This window comes from Nerophis lumbriciformis, linkage group LG05, assembly GCF_033978685.3.
Source record: "Nerophis lumbriciformis linkage group LG05, RoL_Nlum_v2.1, whole genome shotgun sequence".
Classification (NCBI taxonomy): domain Eukaryota; kingdom Metazoa; phylum Chordata; class Actinopteri; order Syngnathiformes; family Syngnathidae; genus Nerophis; species Nerophis lumbriciformis.
The window spans coordinates 43,060,333-43,076,729 of record NC_084552.2 but is presented as its reverse complement, the minus strand read 5'-3'; the positions used below and the strand labels follow the sequence as shown (position 1 = coordinate 43,076,729).

Here is a 16,397-nt window from a genome sequence, read left to right as displayed (position 1 = left end):
ATGCTAGGCTACATAACAGGAAAGCTTTATTTTTCTATTATTGGGATTATTTACAGGCATCATTCTTCCTCTTCTTCAGATGGGAATCTCACATCTTGATGGTCTTCTTTGTGTACCCGGACCGCTGGGATGGTGAAAGTGCGCTTGGTTGCGAGGTAGAGAGCGACACCCTTTTCATAATAAGCACATTCGTTGATAAAGAACGGGTGAAGAGCTTTGCTGCCTTTGTAGCTCACAGTTTGGCCTGAGAAAGTCTGGAAGAGGGGGTCTCCAGGATGAAGGAGGCAGAAGTCTCTGTCCTGTGGAGCAGACAGGTTGGATCCAGGGTTCCTGTTAAGTTTTATGTGCGTTCTTCCGCTTTTGAAAAGCTTAAAAAGTGTGAGCCCCCGAAAAAACAATAGAGGACAGCAAGTGTCTGCTTTATCCAACAGGTGACTGAGGGCTACTACAGCACAGTAAAGACTGGGAGAGTACAACCCCAGATTTTTACTGGAAGCAAAACGGCGCAGAATGCTTAAATACGCTTAAATCTGTAGAGTCTACATCAACTTTTGATCTATCCGTCAATTTTAAGTTGGGTTTTTTTATTTTGTTTTTTTGTTTTCTGCCCTTTTTGTCAAAGAAAACTATGTTTTTTATGGCAAACACACAAAATATGCAAAATCTTCCACAAAAAATATTTTTCAAAGTGTAATATTTGATGTGCCGTAACCGGAGCCCTGGATAGGTCAAAAATTCATAAAAACATTGATTTTGATTCAGTATTATGTTTTGAGCAATGACGGTTTTAAAGAAAAAAAACAGCTTTGTTTTATTAGTCAACATTGCAACTTTTTTTAATTACATTTCACCTGTAAGCTTTTTTATTCCACTTTTGTTATATTTTTGTTTATTTAAATAGTATTTTAAAAATGTGCCGTGGGCCTTTAAAACATTAGCTGCGGGCCACAAATAGCCTCCGGGCCACACTTTTGACATCCCTGCTAAAGATAATTAAAAAAATTAAATCTGATAAGTCTATCGATAAAAAGCAGAGCCTGGCGACGCATGCGCGTTTATCATAACGCACAGTCAGCATCTTTGCTTCAGTAAACAATGACGGTGATGACGTCACTGTCAGCGATGTGAGCGACACTTTGTAACTTGTCAGCCACTTCTCCAAGAAACTCCTTTTGAACACTACTTTGACATTAACACTTCAAAAGGCACACATTTGCCCCGTTTGTTGACCTGCAAAGTATGTTTTAGGTGTGGAGGAGTCTGGTCGGGTGCTGGTTAGCTTGAAGCTAACAGATAGCCTGTCTCCATCCTCGAACGATGTCGCCTCAGCGGGAGATAAAAGTTAAGTTACCATGGACTCACAAAGACAAACAACTCATTTACTGGAGACATAGATGAAGTTAAAATGGTTGACTTTACACTCACCTTAGCGTTTACCATGAAGACTTTGTATTGACAGTCCCTCGCGGTAAGGTTGGCAGTATTTGTCATTGATAACATTTTCGGCGAATCAAAATTTACGACCAATAAAAACGCAATAAACGGGGACGGAAATTTAAAGCAAAACACCGGTGGAAAGCGATAATGGATAAAATAAAATAAAACAAGCAAACTGGGCGGTAAAAAAAAAAAAAAAAAATCAGCGTCCGGGGTGCGCCCGGGCCTCTGAAATTACGCGTCCTTTCTGATTTCAATGCGTAAAAAGACACAAAAAGTGCGTTAACGCCAACACTGTACAAATTGGATTATGCAAATACGGTAGTCTTTTTTTTGCCAAAAGATTATTTTTATGTTTAATAAATTGTAATCTTACGAGAATAATTACATTTCTAGAAAAAAAAACATAATTGTTCAATATCAAATTGTATCATGACCAGAATTAGTATGTAATATTAACGGAATATAGTCAGATTTGTACCTGGAGTGGAGTATAAATCTTAACACAATAAATTCAGACTTTGTTTTTAGAAAAAAAAAAATATTACAAGTCTTATTTGTATGTATTTGTAAAACTGTTAATCTATGAGAATAGTTGTACTAAGTACATAAGAAACTCACAATAAAGGCACTTAAAAAAAAAAAGAATACTGCATTAGTACTTTTATTTAATAAAGTTGTAATCTTACAAGAATAAAGTCAGATTTTTTTTATAAGAATTAAGTTAATACTATTAAAAAGTTCTCTTTTTCTTGCTATAATGTAGTATTTTGTGACAAACAACTATAGGGAACACATTTTTGCTAAATAACTACATGTATTCGGACGGAAATAAAAGAAGAGCTGATGTCATGAAAGTAATCTGTGTTTACTTTTGTTAGTTATTTGATGGGAGATTAAGTACAGCGGAGAAAATCAAGCATTCGCTAGGCAATATCAGAAAAACTACAGTAATACAAACTATTACGTCAAACAATATAGATCAGACCTGGGCATTCGGCGGCCCGCATCCGGCCCTTTGTGCGTCCCTGTCCGGCCCGCGTGAGGCCAATCATAAATTACAAAATACATTTTAAAAAGTATCTATGTCGAGTGTGCAATACAACGGTGCTGCTTTTCTTCTGAAAAGCGTTATTTGTATTACTTCCGTGTGGATCATAAATTACAAAATACATTTAAAAAAACATCTATGTTGTGCGTGCAATACAACTGTGCTGCTTTCATTTTGAAAATTGTTATTTATGGACGTATGTCCGGGTGTAACCTGTGAGTGAAGGCGCCCAGCGACAAGTGATGCCCAGTTACCACCGAGATGTCAGCTCATGCTAAAAAAAGAAAAGTTGATGACGAATGCCGTGTTTACAACAAGACATGGACTGCCAAGTATTTCTTTACAGAAATTAAAGGTAAAGCCGTGTGCTTAATTTGTGGTACACAGGTTGCTGTGTTTAAAGAATATAATTTGAATACGACGAAGCACGAGGAAAAATACCGGAATCTGTCTGATGAAACGCGCGCAAGGGAGGCTGATGTGTTGATGGTAAAACTGCAAACCCAACAAGGACTTTTTGCCAAATTTCACACCCCCAGAGATGGAGCTGTCAGGACAAGTTTCGTAATTTCTCACAAAATCGCCAGAAAAAGTAAGGCGTTTTCTGACGGAGAGTTTATTAAGGAGTGCTTATTGGGCGTTGATATGCCCGGAAACTTGGAGCTTCAGCGGAAGAACAGAACAGCCGACTTTGACTGTTTTTTGCTGGCTTTGGATGAGAGCTGCGATGTACGTGACACCGCCCAGCTGCTCTTCTTCTTACGTGGGATAACTGCCGACTTTCAAATCACGGAGTAGCTGGCAGCCATGCAGTCAATTAAAGAGACGACCACAGGTAATGACTTGTTCACAGAGGTAAATGCGTGTTTGGACATGTTAGGACTGAAATGGGACAAGCTGGCAGGTGTGACAACAGATGGTTGTCCAAATCAGATTGAGAAAAATGTTGGACTTTTAAAGAGGATGCAGGATAAACTTTAAATTAACATTTTTGCATTGTATTATACATCAGGAAGTGTAGTGTAAGACAGTGTTGAAAATAAAACCATCAAAAGCAATCTGCTTTTGTATAAAGTTAAGTTAGGTTAAATGAAATTATTATTAATTATTATTATTATTATTATTATTTATCTTACGTATATCAAAAATAAAATTGAGCAAAATTTAATTGAAATATTGTCGATGTGGCCCTCCAGCAGTGCTCGGGTTGCTCATGTGGCCCCCGGTAAAAATTAATTGCCCACCCCTGATATAGATAGACACTTGGTACCAGGCAGAATACATTGAGTTTTATTCTCCATTCTTACCCATTCTGTACAGCATATGGTTTGAAAATAACGTTTCAAGGGACATATCCTACCAATTTTATCATAAGGAGAATGTTCCAGACTTTTCCAACTGTTGCGAGTTTTATTTACCTGGAGTTGAGGATGAATGGCTGCGGTGATGTTGTGCGTGTCCTCGTCTCTAGGATAGTCCACGTGTCCAACCGTGGTGAACACATCCACCGATCCGCCATTGAAAACAACGCCTACAATCACAGAAAAAGAAGAGCGTGACACAGTTTTTATTATTTGATATGCAAACTGTTTTTTTAAGTAAATACCTGAGTTGAAGAGCCGCACCCAGTTGAGAATGTGCTGGAGACCTTCTTTCATAGCTGAGTAGATGTTAGACCTCACCAAGCCGTGTGGTTGAGGCCCGATCTCTAAAGCTGCAATATAAATACGCATTCGTAAATATATGAATAATACTTAGAGGATGCAATTGCCTTCTAGACATACTTACCAAAACCATGTTTTCCAACTGAATCCAGGGAATAGGAATCCTTGTCTGAGACATCGAAATGAACGTACCTCACTGGAATATATCGCATCTCTCTCTGGAACAACACGGGTCAACACCCTATTTTTATTATTCATGTGTACTCCAAATATTGATAAAAGCTTTAAATCGGGGGTCAGCATTTTCCATGCCAAGGACCCCAAACTGATATAGAAATAAATGGGGGCCCCCTACTTACAGTCCATCCGGAAATATTCGCAGCGCTTCACATTTTACATATTTTGGTAAGTTACAGCCTCATTCCAAAATGAAAAATTATACACACAATAATGTAATTTAAAATATTTTTGATTTAGTAAAGTGTTTGTATGTTCTCTATATCCAACATTAAGTATTATTCTAATTGATCTTTTTTGAAACCCCATTAGTGAATGAAGCGCACGTTTGTAGAGGTTTCCCCATATTTCTACACAACAACTCAGATATGGTAACACTAGTGAGCAGTAGAGAATATAGAGAGATTTTTGGTCCAGAACATATTTTGCTCTATTCATTATTGACCTATTTTTTGCTACTTTGTTTTATATTTTTTACACAAAGTTTCCAGTTCATTTTATACTTATTACACCCAAAAATGTGTTTTATTTTCCCCTTTCAATATCTACTCTGTCTATTTGTATTTGTTTGACTTTCCCTTCGACTGTTACCGAATATCATTATTTTGGTTTTACTAATATTTTTGGCAAATTATCTTTTGAAATTGTTTTATTTCTTCTATTATTTGTATTAACTTCTGTGTTCTTCCTTTGGCAGCAATAACAGTTTCAAGTATTTTTTACACAGTATTGTTTATATGCAATATTTCTAATCTAAAAGTTTTTTTTGTCTTTTTTAAAAGGCATGTTACCTGTTAGAATTGTGCAATTTTTGGGGGGAAAGCACCAATTAATTTCAATTATTTTTAAATGTGAGATGTTGATTTGAGATATAAGTATTTTAAATTAAGAGCCAATAAAGGTTGTAAGTTGAGGTATTAATGTACTCTGACACACAGAAATTCTCTGCATTCTATGAACAAATAAAAACACACCAGCATAAGATGTCTAAAGGCCTCCCTTGACTGAATCTGTCCCAACTCTAAAATAACCACCATCCTTTCTTCACACTGAGTGAGTTACCAACCAGTTGGTTGATATGCAGACAAATTGACTGGTTTGTTGCCCACAATGTACGGCAGTACCATAACCAAGACAGCGAATCTTATGAAAACAGAGGTACCGCAGTATATTGCTATAACACAATAATAACAAAACCAATGTTGTGATGGTGCTCAGGACCGAATTGGTCACTCAGTATAAATAGCACTGATTAGCAAGGACTTTCACACCAACATTTTAAAGCGCATGCTGAGGAAGATAAAGCTGCCAGATGCTGACTCCTTAATAATACTTGAAATGCCGCTATTGACATCTTGTTGAATAAATAAAAATTATCAAAGTAAAAACCTACAGCTGAAAATGCCAGTGTTGTAATTAGAGACCTTGGTGTTGGTCTTAGAATAGACAACCTGAATATAGGCGTTAAGTGGAGCATTAGGTACATGGGGAGGATTTTCACCTGAAGGTAGTGGTATATATGCAGGCTGATCCAGTCGCAGTCGGAGAAGGCAATAAGACACAGGCCCATGTTAGACGTTGTGTTGTGTAGATCACAAACCAGGTCCACAGCTCGCGGACTACCTTTGGGGCCGAGCATGGCGTTCAGCTCTCGGGCTCGAACCATTTCATAGGGAGCTGGATCAGGTAAGGGATCGCTGACAGGAGCAAAGATGGTGACGATCAGTGGGAGGTTAATGAGAGAAGATCCAGAACCTACTTCAGGGCGGCGAGGGTGAAGCAGCGGTTAAGATCGACGTCCAGGTAGCGGCGGCATAGCTCGGCAGCCCGCGGGTTGGACAGCAGCTTCTGTGTCGACATGTCTTCGTCTCCTTTTTCCACCCTCAGCATCTCCCTCACTAGGTACACTCCAGAAAGCTCGTTACCATGGGTACCGCCGCAAACGGCCACCCGGGACAGCCCAGGCAAAAGGACATCCATCTTGGACAGATGGCAGTACAAGTGTTGAAAAGTAGTGAAAACATAAGAAAAAGGGAATGTGACATCTTACCTTCCCTGAGTGTAACCTTTCTCTACCCTCTCGCCCTGGCGTTTACCCTCTGGCACCCTCTCCCTGGGCTTTCATGGTATATTCACTGACTCAGCATTCTCCTCTCTCTCTCTCTCTCTCTCTTTGACAGGCCCGACATAGCAGTTTTGTCACCGCACTGCGTGCTATCGCAAAGGCAAGCAGGGTGTGTCCTATCTGATGGTCTTATGTCCCAAGATTCCTCGCTTGGTTTACTGTTTGCAAGAGCGGACGATACTGAAAATTTTGGTATCGATTCGATAAGTTAACACAGGGCCAGTATTGCTGATACCGTTTCACTTTTTACTGGAAATCTGTCAATTATTTTGCCTTTAAATTTGTTGATAATGATCAGAATAAAACAGGACAAGGATTTTAGGCAAACAAAAAGTTTTAATAAAAATACTTAATTGTGAACAATTTAGCAGTATATACTTACAATACTGTACAACATTATAAGACAATGTACAATGACTTTTGGCCCCCAAAGCCCCTCTGTGTTTTGACGTATTGTTACATTGTTTTGTGTTATATTTATAGGTTGTTAAATTGTTTACAAATAAGTGCATTGATCCTAAAATAAATATTGTTTTTGTTTCCCTACAGATTACATGAATTTATAAAACACACTACTTTGCAATAGCCAATATGAATACAGAGAGAACATCAACATCTATGGCAATCATTTAAACAAGAAACAACCACTGCCATAATCTGTGTAAAGCTGCAGTATTTATTGATCTTGAAAAAACATTTGATACAGTCAACCACAATATCCTAATAGACAAATTAGAATGATACAGCTTTAACTCTGAACTGGTTGAACTACTTAACAGGAAACAATACATGGGGTTAGATCAGTCCTTTTCAAACAGTCACTCAAAAGCTACCAGTAGCTTGCCGCGCCTTTCCAAGTAGCTCGCTGGAGGGTTCAAGAAATGTGATGCGTTATTAGACATAGATATCTAAAACAGCAGCTTTACGCAAGCTGAAAGATTGAGTCTTTTGAACAGCTCTTTCACATGAACAATGAGTACTAATTAGCAGATGGTATAAGATGGTTACTGTGAATCGGTTCTCAAAATTCACTTCGATAATCGTTCAAATAAACAAATAAACATAATATATTTAGCCAGGTTTTCTTGATGCTAATCGTTGCACCATACACACTTATTACCACCTATAAATTAAGATTTATAAAAATAAGTTACCTCATAGACTAAAGAATTATCGTAACAATGACTTATGTATATACGCAGATAAATAATGCAATTCATTTTGTGTGCTCATACTCTTTTACCATGACAGCGGATAGTTACCGAAGAAGGTGTCACAAGTTCCTATTAGGTCAGTGATCAGGCCAAAGATGAATGAGGAGATGCTGACTGGTGTGGTCACTGACAAATTTCACTTCAAAATACACCCGATCGGTACTTCAGATAAAACTGTTATCAAGTTTTGAGCAAATAAATAATGCATTCAAGTAGATAAAGCTGGTATGGCACGGAAAAAAAACATTCTGACAATGAAGTTGTATTTTTGTCAAAATATTACAGTCTTTTTCAAGTTAATTAAAATTGTAATAAGTGAGTAATAACCTGTGATTGGGCCAAATTCAAAAGTGGATTAAAAAATTATTTGACAGCACTAATATAACATACACAAATTAAACCAACTCATATGTAAATATATGTAGATTAAGAAAAGTAAATAAATCAAACAGACTTTTACAGTTTATTTTCAAGTTCATACAGACATTGCCAAAGTTGTCCCTGAAAACTTGATCGTATCAGACGTGGCTCCACTTGGCAAGAGCAACAGGTTTAAGACAGCAGCCACTTTTCGCTGGGTTTGTCAGGTTGTTAGAACAACTTTTTTCCCTTAGTGGATTATTTTAGGAACTCTGGAATAACATGTTTTTAAAACCCCTACCGGAACCATTTCCCCTTGTGGGAACAGTGTATGTATGGTGCATTTTCTCACTCTGCTATCACTTGACTTCTTGCTACAAATACTGTACGCTTGTTTGACTCCCCATGTGCTTCAGTCAAAACCAACAACAAAAGGACGTGACGACACGTCCAACCCAGCTATATTGTGTTCTTTCAAATTCATGTATGGAGTCTTTTTGTACTTCTGCTAACAATACTGCATCATTATTATTACCGGTATTATATTATTTTTGATCCATTTTCAGCCCTAGTAGCATACAATTATTTTTCCCATTAGCATGTTAACTTTGGCCAATAGTTTAAGGCTTAAATCTTACAAAAACAAATAGTCATGGTGCAATCAAAACAGGATTTAAATAACTGTTTACATTACAGCATTTATTATAGATTGCATGTGGGATTTTTTTCATACAAAATACCAAACAATATTATGGAATCTCCCTTATTTTCCCCTCTCTGAAATTGAAGACCGTTCACTTTTGGAAGCAAAAAATAACCTCACAGTTTTCAAATACATATGGACTTTCTATACATTTATAAAATATGATTTATTCACAATGCTTTTTTTGCCTTTGTCATTTTTAAGTACACTTACAAACAAAAACAACTCACATTTTTGGTGTACAGTATGTTAGCTGACATTGATCACACACTTAAAAACAAGTATTCGCTTTAAAATGTTTTTTGACAACCGATTCAAAATAGAATTCATTTGTGTCGCAATACTCAGTGGGTGAAAAGGCGAGGTCTTCTTTTGACAAAAACAAAAAATAATTCAAATCCACACCAAAACAAAAGTGGTGGAAGACACATTAAAAGACAAAAATATTACACCGGAAATGTTCCCTTAAATTCATGAAGGCCACCAAATTTGTAACATTTATTATTATTATCATCATATATATTTAGAGTTTATATATTAAGTGTTTTAAGCATATAATTGAAGAGGAAACATTATGTTATCGCATTAAGAGAATAGTCTACAATGGCTATGGAAGCACTACTCACTTATTGGGGATGGGCGGATGTCCTCCAACCAAGAGGCGCCGCTGCCCTCAACTGGGGACACAACTCTCTTGGTCAGAAAGCAGCAACTGTCCTCCTGGGAGGTCTCTTAGAACAGAGATGGGGGAATCGTCCACTTGATGGGGCTGGTAGGCAGCCTTTTTTCAGTCAAGGCTAGGGTCAAAATATGTCAGGGCAGCCCTCCCAGCAGCCGCGATCCTTTGCTTCCCAGTAGCCTCCCTTGTAGATGTGAATCTGCTCACCTGTAATGCGGTCCTGACAGCGCTCGAACCAAAGGGCGTTGTAGTTGTCGTGGGGTCCACCTGTGAGGAACAGATTACAATTGTATAAAAATGCAAAAACCTGGACAAAGGAGGATGAAAGCACAGGAAGAAGCTACTACTTGCATTTCAGTGACGGATCAGTAAGAGATTCCTCATCGACAGCTTTTAAAAGGAGAATCAGATCATAGAATTCTAGAAAAAACGATAACAGACGCATTCTAACCTTCATCGGACTGGCTGGAGGAGCGCTGGCTGAGAGCCTCTCGTTCGCGCTCCCGTCGGGCGATGCGCTGCTTCTCCTCCAGACGCTGCTTCTCGGCGTTGGCCTCATCCCAGCGGCCGTCCTCCATCAGGCGCTGATCGGGGCGGCGCCTACTGTCGGTGGCCGCTACGGGCTCCTCGGGCTCATTCAACGTGAGCGCCAAGTCAGTAAAGTAGTACATAGTCTCAGCTCCCTCACTTACGACCAGGAAAAAAAAGATGACAGATTTCACCACCAGGTCAGACAAACGGGAAGTCAAAACAGGTTAGCTATAATTGAATATATAGACATCAACAACAACATGCTAGTTGCCACACTCCCTTTGTGTATGTACCTGCTAGGACTGCACAATGTTTTTTTTTAATGCAATTTTCCTCTACAAAATTGTGGTTGCGATTCGATTCACGATTTTCATATATTTTATACATATAAATGCATAGAACTGCAAAAACAAGTGAAGGAAGACTTACTTTTAGACTGTCAACGTATCCTTGTCTCAAAGTGCCACACATTAGAACAATATACAATACATTTACTTTTATTTGGCTTTATGCAGACAGATTCAGAGCTTTTATCTCCATCATGCACCTAAACTAAATAAATAATCGATAAACCTATACAGTGTTTATAATGTAGTGTAATCATAATATATAATGATGCAAGTAACCATTTAAAAGTATATAAACTTTTATTTCTCATTACTGTAAAGTTGTTTATCATTGTACTGTAATTGGAAGGTAAACAATGTTACCCTAAACAAATAAACAAAAACATTTAATAAACTAATTTCTGTGACTAAAAATTTGACTTGAATGTATATTGAACATATTAAAGTGTTTTTTTTCTCCTAGTTAGAAAAAATAGGTTGGACCTTGTCTTTTTGTTTGTTGCCATCACGTGATCGCAACATTCTTGCTCGTTTGTCCGTGTTGATGGGCTCTTATTTCCATCAGATTTGAAGCTGAAATATTACTATAGCAGGACATTTGGCTTTGGAATCATATATTTTTTCCTCCTAATTTGTGTTACTTTGTTGAACTTCTAACTGGCATGTCACGAGGCACTCTGTCTGTGCGGTCTCACTGACTCGCTCTGCGCCCACCGAAACAAAGATTGTCAATGACTGCAAAAAGGGCTCACTGCTTTCAGTTAATTCTGTTAAATAAACCCGCTCAGGAGACCTCTTTCTCCCTGTTTGAAGCGAGGAAAAAATGCGAGGCTCAACAATTCTGATAGGCGAACATGCCTGTCACAAATTACGGTGACGGCGGCAAAATCAGTTTGCTTGTTGAAATGGGAAAATTGGATATGAGAGCAGCCAGATTGGACGAATAGAACAGACAAGCCATTGTAATGTCTGCTCGCTTGGAAAAACAAAAATCCTAATCTACGATTTGACTCCCTCGAATGGCCTTGACGCTGCAAAACAGAAGCAGGCTGTTCTGAAAACATCCCCCGAGAACTCCTCAACGATAGACGCTTTTGACCTCCCTCCCTCCCTCCTCAACGACACCTGGGAGTCGAACTTTGCTTGCATTGCATGCAGAACGGCCCCAGGCTTATGGACACAACATCACTACACCCAAGACAATGGGCATATACACAAACACACACCCCACTCCCACCCCACGCCTTCACCACAGCTTGATTACCCTTCAGGTTGGTGGACGGTTGAGTAGCGCTCTCTAGCGGCAGCCGACCTCCATGGCTCCAACTCCCCCCCCCTCCCTGTTGCAAGTTGTTGTGATTATATGTAACATGTTTATGTGTGCTATGGCAAATTAGTTTTTTTCCCTTGGACTCAAGTCTGGACCCCCTCCTGAGTGTCCAGCCTTTGTCTGATTTTTTTTTTTACTCTTCTCCAATATCACCTTTTTCCCACCTTTTTTAAGGAGCGCCGTAAGTGGCTGATTCATTGGCGGTCCTGTTCTTGTCTCCCTGTGATGTATGTCTTGCTCTTAGTGGGACTGTGCCGAAAATGTAATTTCAGTTCTTATATGTCTTGTACATGTTAAAGAATGGACAATAAACAGCAGCTTGAATCATCTTGAAATAAAAAAAACCTCCGCCTCTTGTGGTTACAAAATCACACTACTTAAAACCTTGATGTCGATTCAATGTCGATTAATCGTGCAGCCCTACCTGCACACCCTGCTTGTGAGTGTGGACAAGACAGTGGTGACTGACATGCCAAACGGCAGACACATTTCTCAGATTGACAAGCAATTTGTATTCAATGTAATTAGTAATTGTAAAAAATATAGACACTTTAAAAAAAAAATACAATTAATTGAGGACTCGACGATAATGAGCAGCGCTATGAACGCCATATCTCCGTACTTTGAAACAAATTTTTCCTTGAATTCTATAGTGTTTCTTACCTTAGTTATCAAAGTGCTGGCGATTCTTTTATAATCAAAAACACACATGCGATATCAGGATTTATTTTTGTCCATTTCGTACAGCACTATGCTCATCTATTAAAAATATGAGCACCAAACATATGAAAAAGTGTCCCAGATGATTTGTAAAATGTAAACACTTACGGTAAAGGATTCTTTTTCCAAAGCTCTCTTGCTTTTAAGGTCTGGTAGACTGTCTTTTGTTTGCCCTCGGAGCCGTTGTCACCTCCTCCTCCTCCTCGGCTGCTTTGCATCACCCTGGAGAACTCCAATTTCTCATCCCACGTGCCCGACAATACATAGTGGGCCTTGCCAGTCTTGTCCATCACTACACCAGTTACCTGCAGACAGATTCAAGAATCATTGCTTTACAGAAAAAAAGTCGTAAAGGTAAAAAGAAGGTTTACTCACTTTTCTGGCGACGTCTCTAGAAAAGTAACTGTAAGGTGCAAACTTCAAATGGCAGCGGTCTTCAGTGGTGTGGTTCACTACGTCAATCTCTCCTGACTAGGTGGGAAGAGATTACTTGCTCGATCATGACGTTACCAAAATCATTACAAATAAGTCATATTATAACTGTGATCGCTCCTCCTGCCAGTAACTGATGCTAACAGTATAACAGAAATAAACTGAAATACTTGAAATAACCCGCAAAGTCAAATATGTTCACTAATGCAAGAGCACAAAGACAAGGTAGTAATGTCAAATAATTCCCCCCCCACCAGTTAATAACAGGGTGGTCAAAAGTATACAACATGCAAAAATGACATCGATACCAGCTTTTTTCAGTATTGTTAGTATTGATTATTGCTCAACGATATTTTTTTTTCCTCAGCAACCAGCGTCAGTGCTTGGCATGTGAACACTGAGTCAGTGCCAGAAAAAAAGGCCTGCGGTCTTAAAAAAATTATCCATACGCATCGTACACTTCACAACACACCTAATAGATAGCATCTGCTTTGTCTGAGAAAGAGGATCCGTGTTGCCACTTTATCGAGGTAGCTATTAAATCTACGGTAAAATAAAATAAGGAAGTGACAGAGTGGAGTGTGTCTTCCGTCATGCATTTATTTGCATACAAGCGGCCGCAAAAGGATTGGCCGTGCAAAGGAGAGCAGAGATGCACCAGCAGAGGCCCTGTGAGTGTACTTAAGCGTTGTGCAGAAAACTTCAACACAGTGGCTACCCAAACTTTATCACTTCTATACGTGCGAAGAGGTTATGGAACACTGCTGTTTTTTTAATGAATGTATAGTTACCTCTTGGCAGCTGATACTGCAATTTAAATTCTGTACAAAAACATGTTGAAGCACAGTGATCTTAAATACTTGACACTTTGACACAGTCTTCAGTAAAGTAGTGAATTGAAAAGCACATTGGTCCATTTTTTTCTTTTTTATCGTAGTATCGAAACACTTAGAAATTCACAGATATCACTACCAACTACTGAAATTCTGGTATCGTGACAACCTGAGTTATTAATGATAAACACCACCTTACACGAAATAAATGGAAAGATTTGAAAAAAAAACAGCCACGTACACTTGTTCATGCGGGGAGAATAGCACAACATGGATACATAAGTAATACAACATTACCGCCGATTTTAAATGTAACCCACCACCATACAAAATACACACAATTAACAAGATTTCACATATTCCAGTTAGTACGTTCATTCATGCTTGGGCAAATATAATCATGTATCTCACCAGTTATTACTGATAACTGCCACCTTGCACAATAGAATTATACAAAAAGACTTAAGAATCCTCAAGTCAAAAAAGTACACTCATTCATGCAAGGGCATATGCAAAATATAGAAATGTCAAACCTCCCACCAGTTAATGATAACCGCCAACTTGCATGAATTAACAGCATATCACCTGATCGATCCAGAGTTTTCCAACGATTATGTTGTGCACTGTGGTGGTAACTTTCTTCCACGTGTAGTGATTGTTGCTCTTCTCAAAGGTGGCATGGATTGTGCCTGAGGAGACCATAAAAGAGAAAATAAACCACTGTTGTTTTTCAGGGCTTTATGTCGCTACATTATATTCTGCATACTTACCTAATGGCATGATAGAGAGATATTTGCCCCTGAATTTGCTGGCCACTGTAATTTCCTGCCTCAGAGTCCAGCCTCGGTCTGAGATCACATGATGGGCTGCGGCCGGTGGGTGGTGACTGACCTGGGGGAAGATTAACATTGTATCAAGTGTTCCTGCAGGAACACTTGACTGAAATGCACCCACCTGCTCACAGAGGGAGCGATAGCCGCTCTCTCTCCGGCGGTCTAGCTCATACGTCTCGCCCAGCAAGGGGTTGAAGGGCTTGCCCGTTCGGTGGACTGTGGTGGAGTAGGAGGACACTGAGAAGGCGGCGACATAGCACATTTGCTCCAGCGAGCTGTGGCACTTGGCAGCCTTGTCCAGCAGCTCGTGGTACTCCAGATCCTCCGACAGCCGCTGCAGCATGGAGATGGGTTCATTAAAGTTCACCTGGGAGACAGAGAGAAAAAACAATTTATTGATAAGATGACTTAAAGATGTACTGGGGGGCACACTCCCCCACAGTTTGGGAACCAAGGTACTGCTGAAACTATTGCAGGTTGGGCTGCAACCTCTAATTTGGAAATAAAGCTGAAAAAGTGACACGCAGAACAAATGTTCAGGATGGGAGCTGTGCAAATGCACACCTTGACATGGGACTATTGCAAGGTAGAAGGTGCCGCTTAATTAGTTAACCAAGATTAGGCTGCAAAAGTGACACGCAGAGCGAATGTTTAGGGAAGGGTGGGTAACAAAGAGATGTTACACATACGCATTGGGGCTGTGGAAGGGTAAAGAAAGCACCCCCTAATTTGGGAAACACTCACAGGCATGGGGATCTTTGACAGCTCCTTGCCAATGCAGTTCTTCATGATGCTCCACAAGTTGAGAGAGTAGTTAGGTTTGTCTGGAATGCGTTTACGCCTCTTCTTCAGGGGCACCAGTTCCTGCGAGGGCGCCTCCTGGCTCATTGCAAGTGGTTCCTCGTTGAGCTGGAAGTCAAAGTTAAACATCCGCATCAAACTTTGACCAAAATGTTTTCTTCTTTGTTTATGAGATGTCACCACAGAGGTACTAATCATAGCAGGGGTCCCCAAACTTTTTGACCCGGGAGCCACATTGGGTTAAAAGAATACTATATTATATTTATATATATATATATATATATATATATATATATATATATATATATATATATATATATATATATATATATATATATTAGGGCTGTGAATCTTTGGGTGTCCCACGATTCGACTCAAAATCGATTCTTGGGGTCACGATTCGATTCAAAATCAAAAAAAATTTTTTCCAATTCAACACGATTCTCAATTCAAAAACGATTTTTTCAAGATTCAAAACGATTCCCTATTCATTCAATACATAGGATTTCAGCAGGATCTACCCCAGTCTGCTGACATGCAAGCAGAGTAGTAGATTTTTGTAAAAAGCTTTTATAATTGTAAAAAACAATGTTTTATCAACTGATTGCAATAATGTAAATTTGTTTTAACTATTTAATGAACCAAAAATATGACTTATTTTATCTTTGTGAAAATATTGGACACAGTGTGTTGTCAAGCTTATGAGATGTGATGCAAGTGTAAGCCAATGTGACACTATTGTTCTTTTTTTTTTTATAAATGTCTAATGATAATGTCAATGAGGGATTTTTAATCACTGCTATGTTGAAATTGTAACTAATATTGATACTATTGTTGATAATATTCATTTTTGTTTCACTACTTTTGGTTTGTTCTGTGTCGTGTTTGTCTCCTCTCAATTGCTCTGTTTATTGCAGTTCTGAGTGTTGTTGGGTCGGGTTTAGTTTTGGAATTGGATTGCATTGTTATGGTATTGCTGTGTATTGTTTTGTTGGATTGATTAATTAAAAAAAATAAAATAAATACATTAACAAATATATAATTAAAAATAAGAGTTTTTAAAAATGAGAATCGATTCTGAATCGCACAACATGAGCATC

General features: G+C 38.8%; 2 protein-coding genes across 6 annotated transcripts in view; both read right to left on the bottom strand.

Moving 5' to 3' along the window:
• Positions 1-13: 13 nt before the first annotated feature.
• On the bottom strand, positions 14-8,016 carry LOC133605869 (N-acyl-aromatic-L-amino acid amidohydrolase (carboxylate-forming) B-like). 2 transcript variants are annotated; one of them, XM_061959199.1, is made up of 7 exons: positions 6,440-8,016; positions 6,149-6,369; positions 5,891-6,086; positions 4,277-4,370; positions 4,095-4,202; positions 3,907-4,019; positions 14-299 (listed from the first exon to the last, which is right to left on the bottom strand). In XM_061959199.1, exons 2-7 carry the CDS (start codon positions 6,367-6,369, stop codon positions 60-62), a joined length of 972 nt encoding a protein of 323 aa, XP_061815183.1. In that variant the 5' UTR covers positions 6,440-8,016; the 3' UTR covers positions 14-59. The 2 variants fall into 2 exon arrangements, with proteins under 2 accessions (XP_061815183.1, XP_061815181.1); XM_061959197.1 differs by having other exon boundaries at positions 6,149-8,016.
• Positions 8,017-8,942: 926 nt separating this feature from the next.
• LOC133605868 (oxysterol-binding protein 1-like) overlaps positions 8,943-16,397 on the bottom strand; it is a 24,211-nt gene continuing 16,756 nt past the window's right edge. The window contains exons 9-18 of one of the 4 annotated variants that reach the window (XM_061959193.2): positions 15,241-15,405; positions 14,618-14,863; positions 14,434-14,554; positions 14,249-14,352; positions 13,622-13,651; positions 12,774-12,869; positions 12,507-12,703; positions 9,922-10,157; positions 9,822-9,860; positions 8,943-9,737 (exon numbers count right to left, since the gene is read on the bottom strand). In XM_061959193.2, the coding sequence (XP_061815177.1) occupies positions 9,595-9,737; positions 9,822-9,860; positions 9,922-10,157; positions 12,507-12,703; positions 12,774-12,869; positions 13,622-13,651; positions 14,249-14,352; positions 14,434-14,554; positions 14,618-14,863; positions 15,241-15,405 (1,377 nt within the window). In that variant the 3' untranslated portion in view covers positions 8,943-9,594. The remainder of the gene's footprint in view (positions 9,738-9,821; positions 9,861-9,921; positions 10,158-12,506; positions 12,704-12,773; positions 12,870-13,621; positions 13,652-14,248; positions 14,353-14,433; positions 14,555-14,617; positions 14,864-15,240; positions 15,406-16,397) is intronic. The other 3 variants (XM_061959195.2, XM_061959194.2, XM_061959196.2) reach the window with 3 other exon arrangements.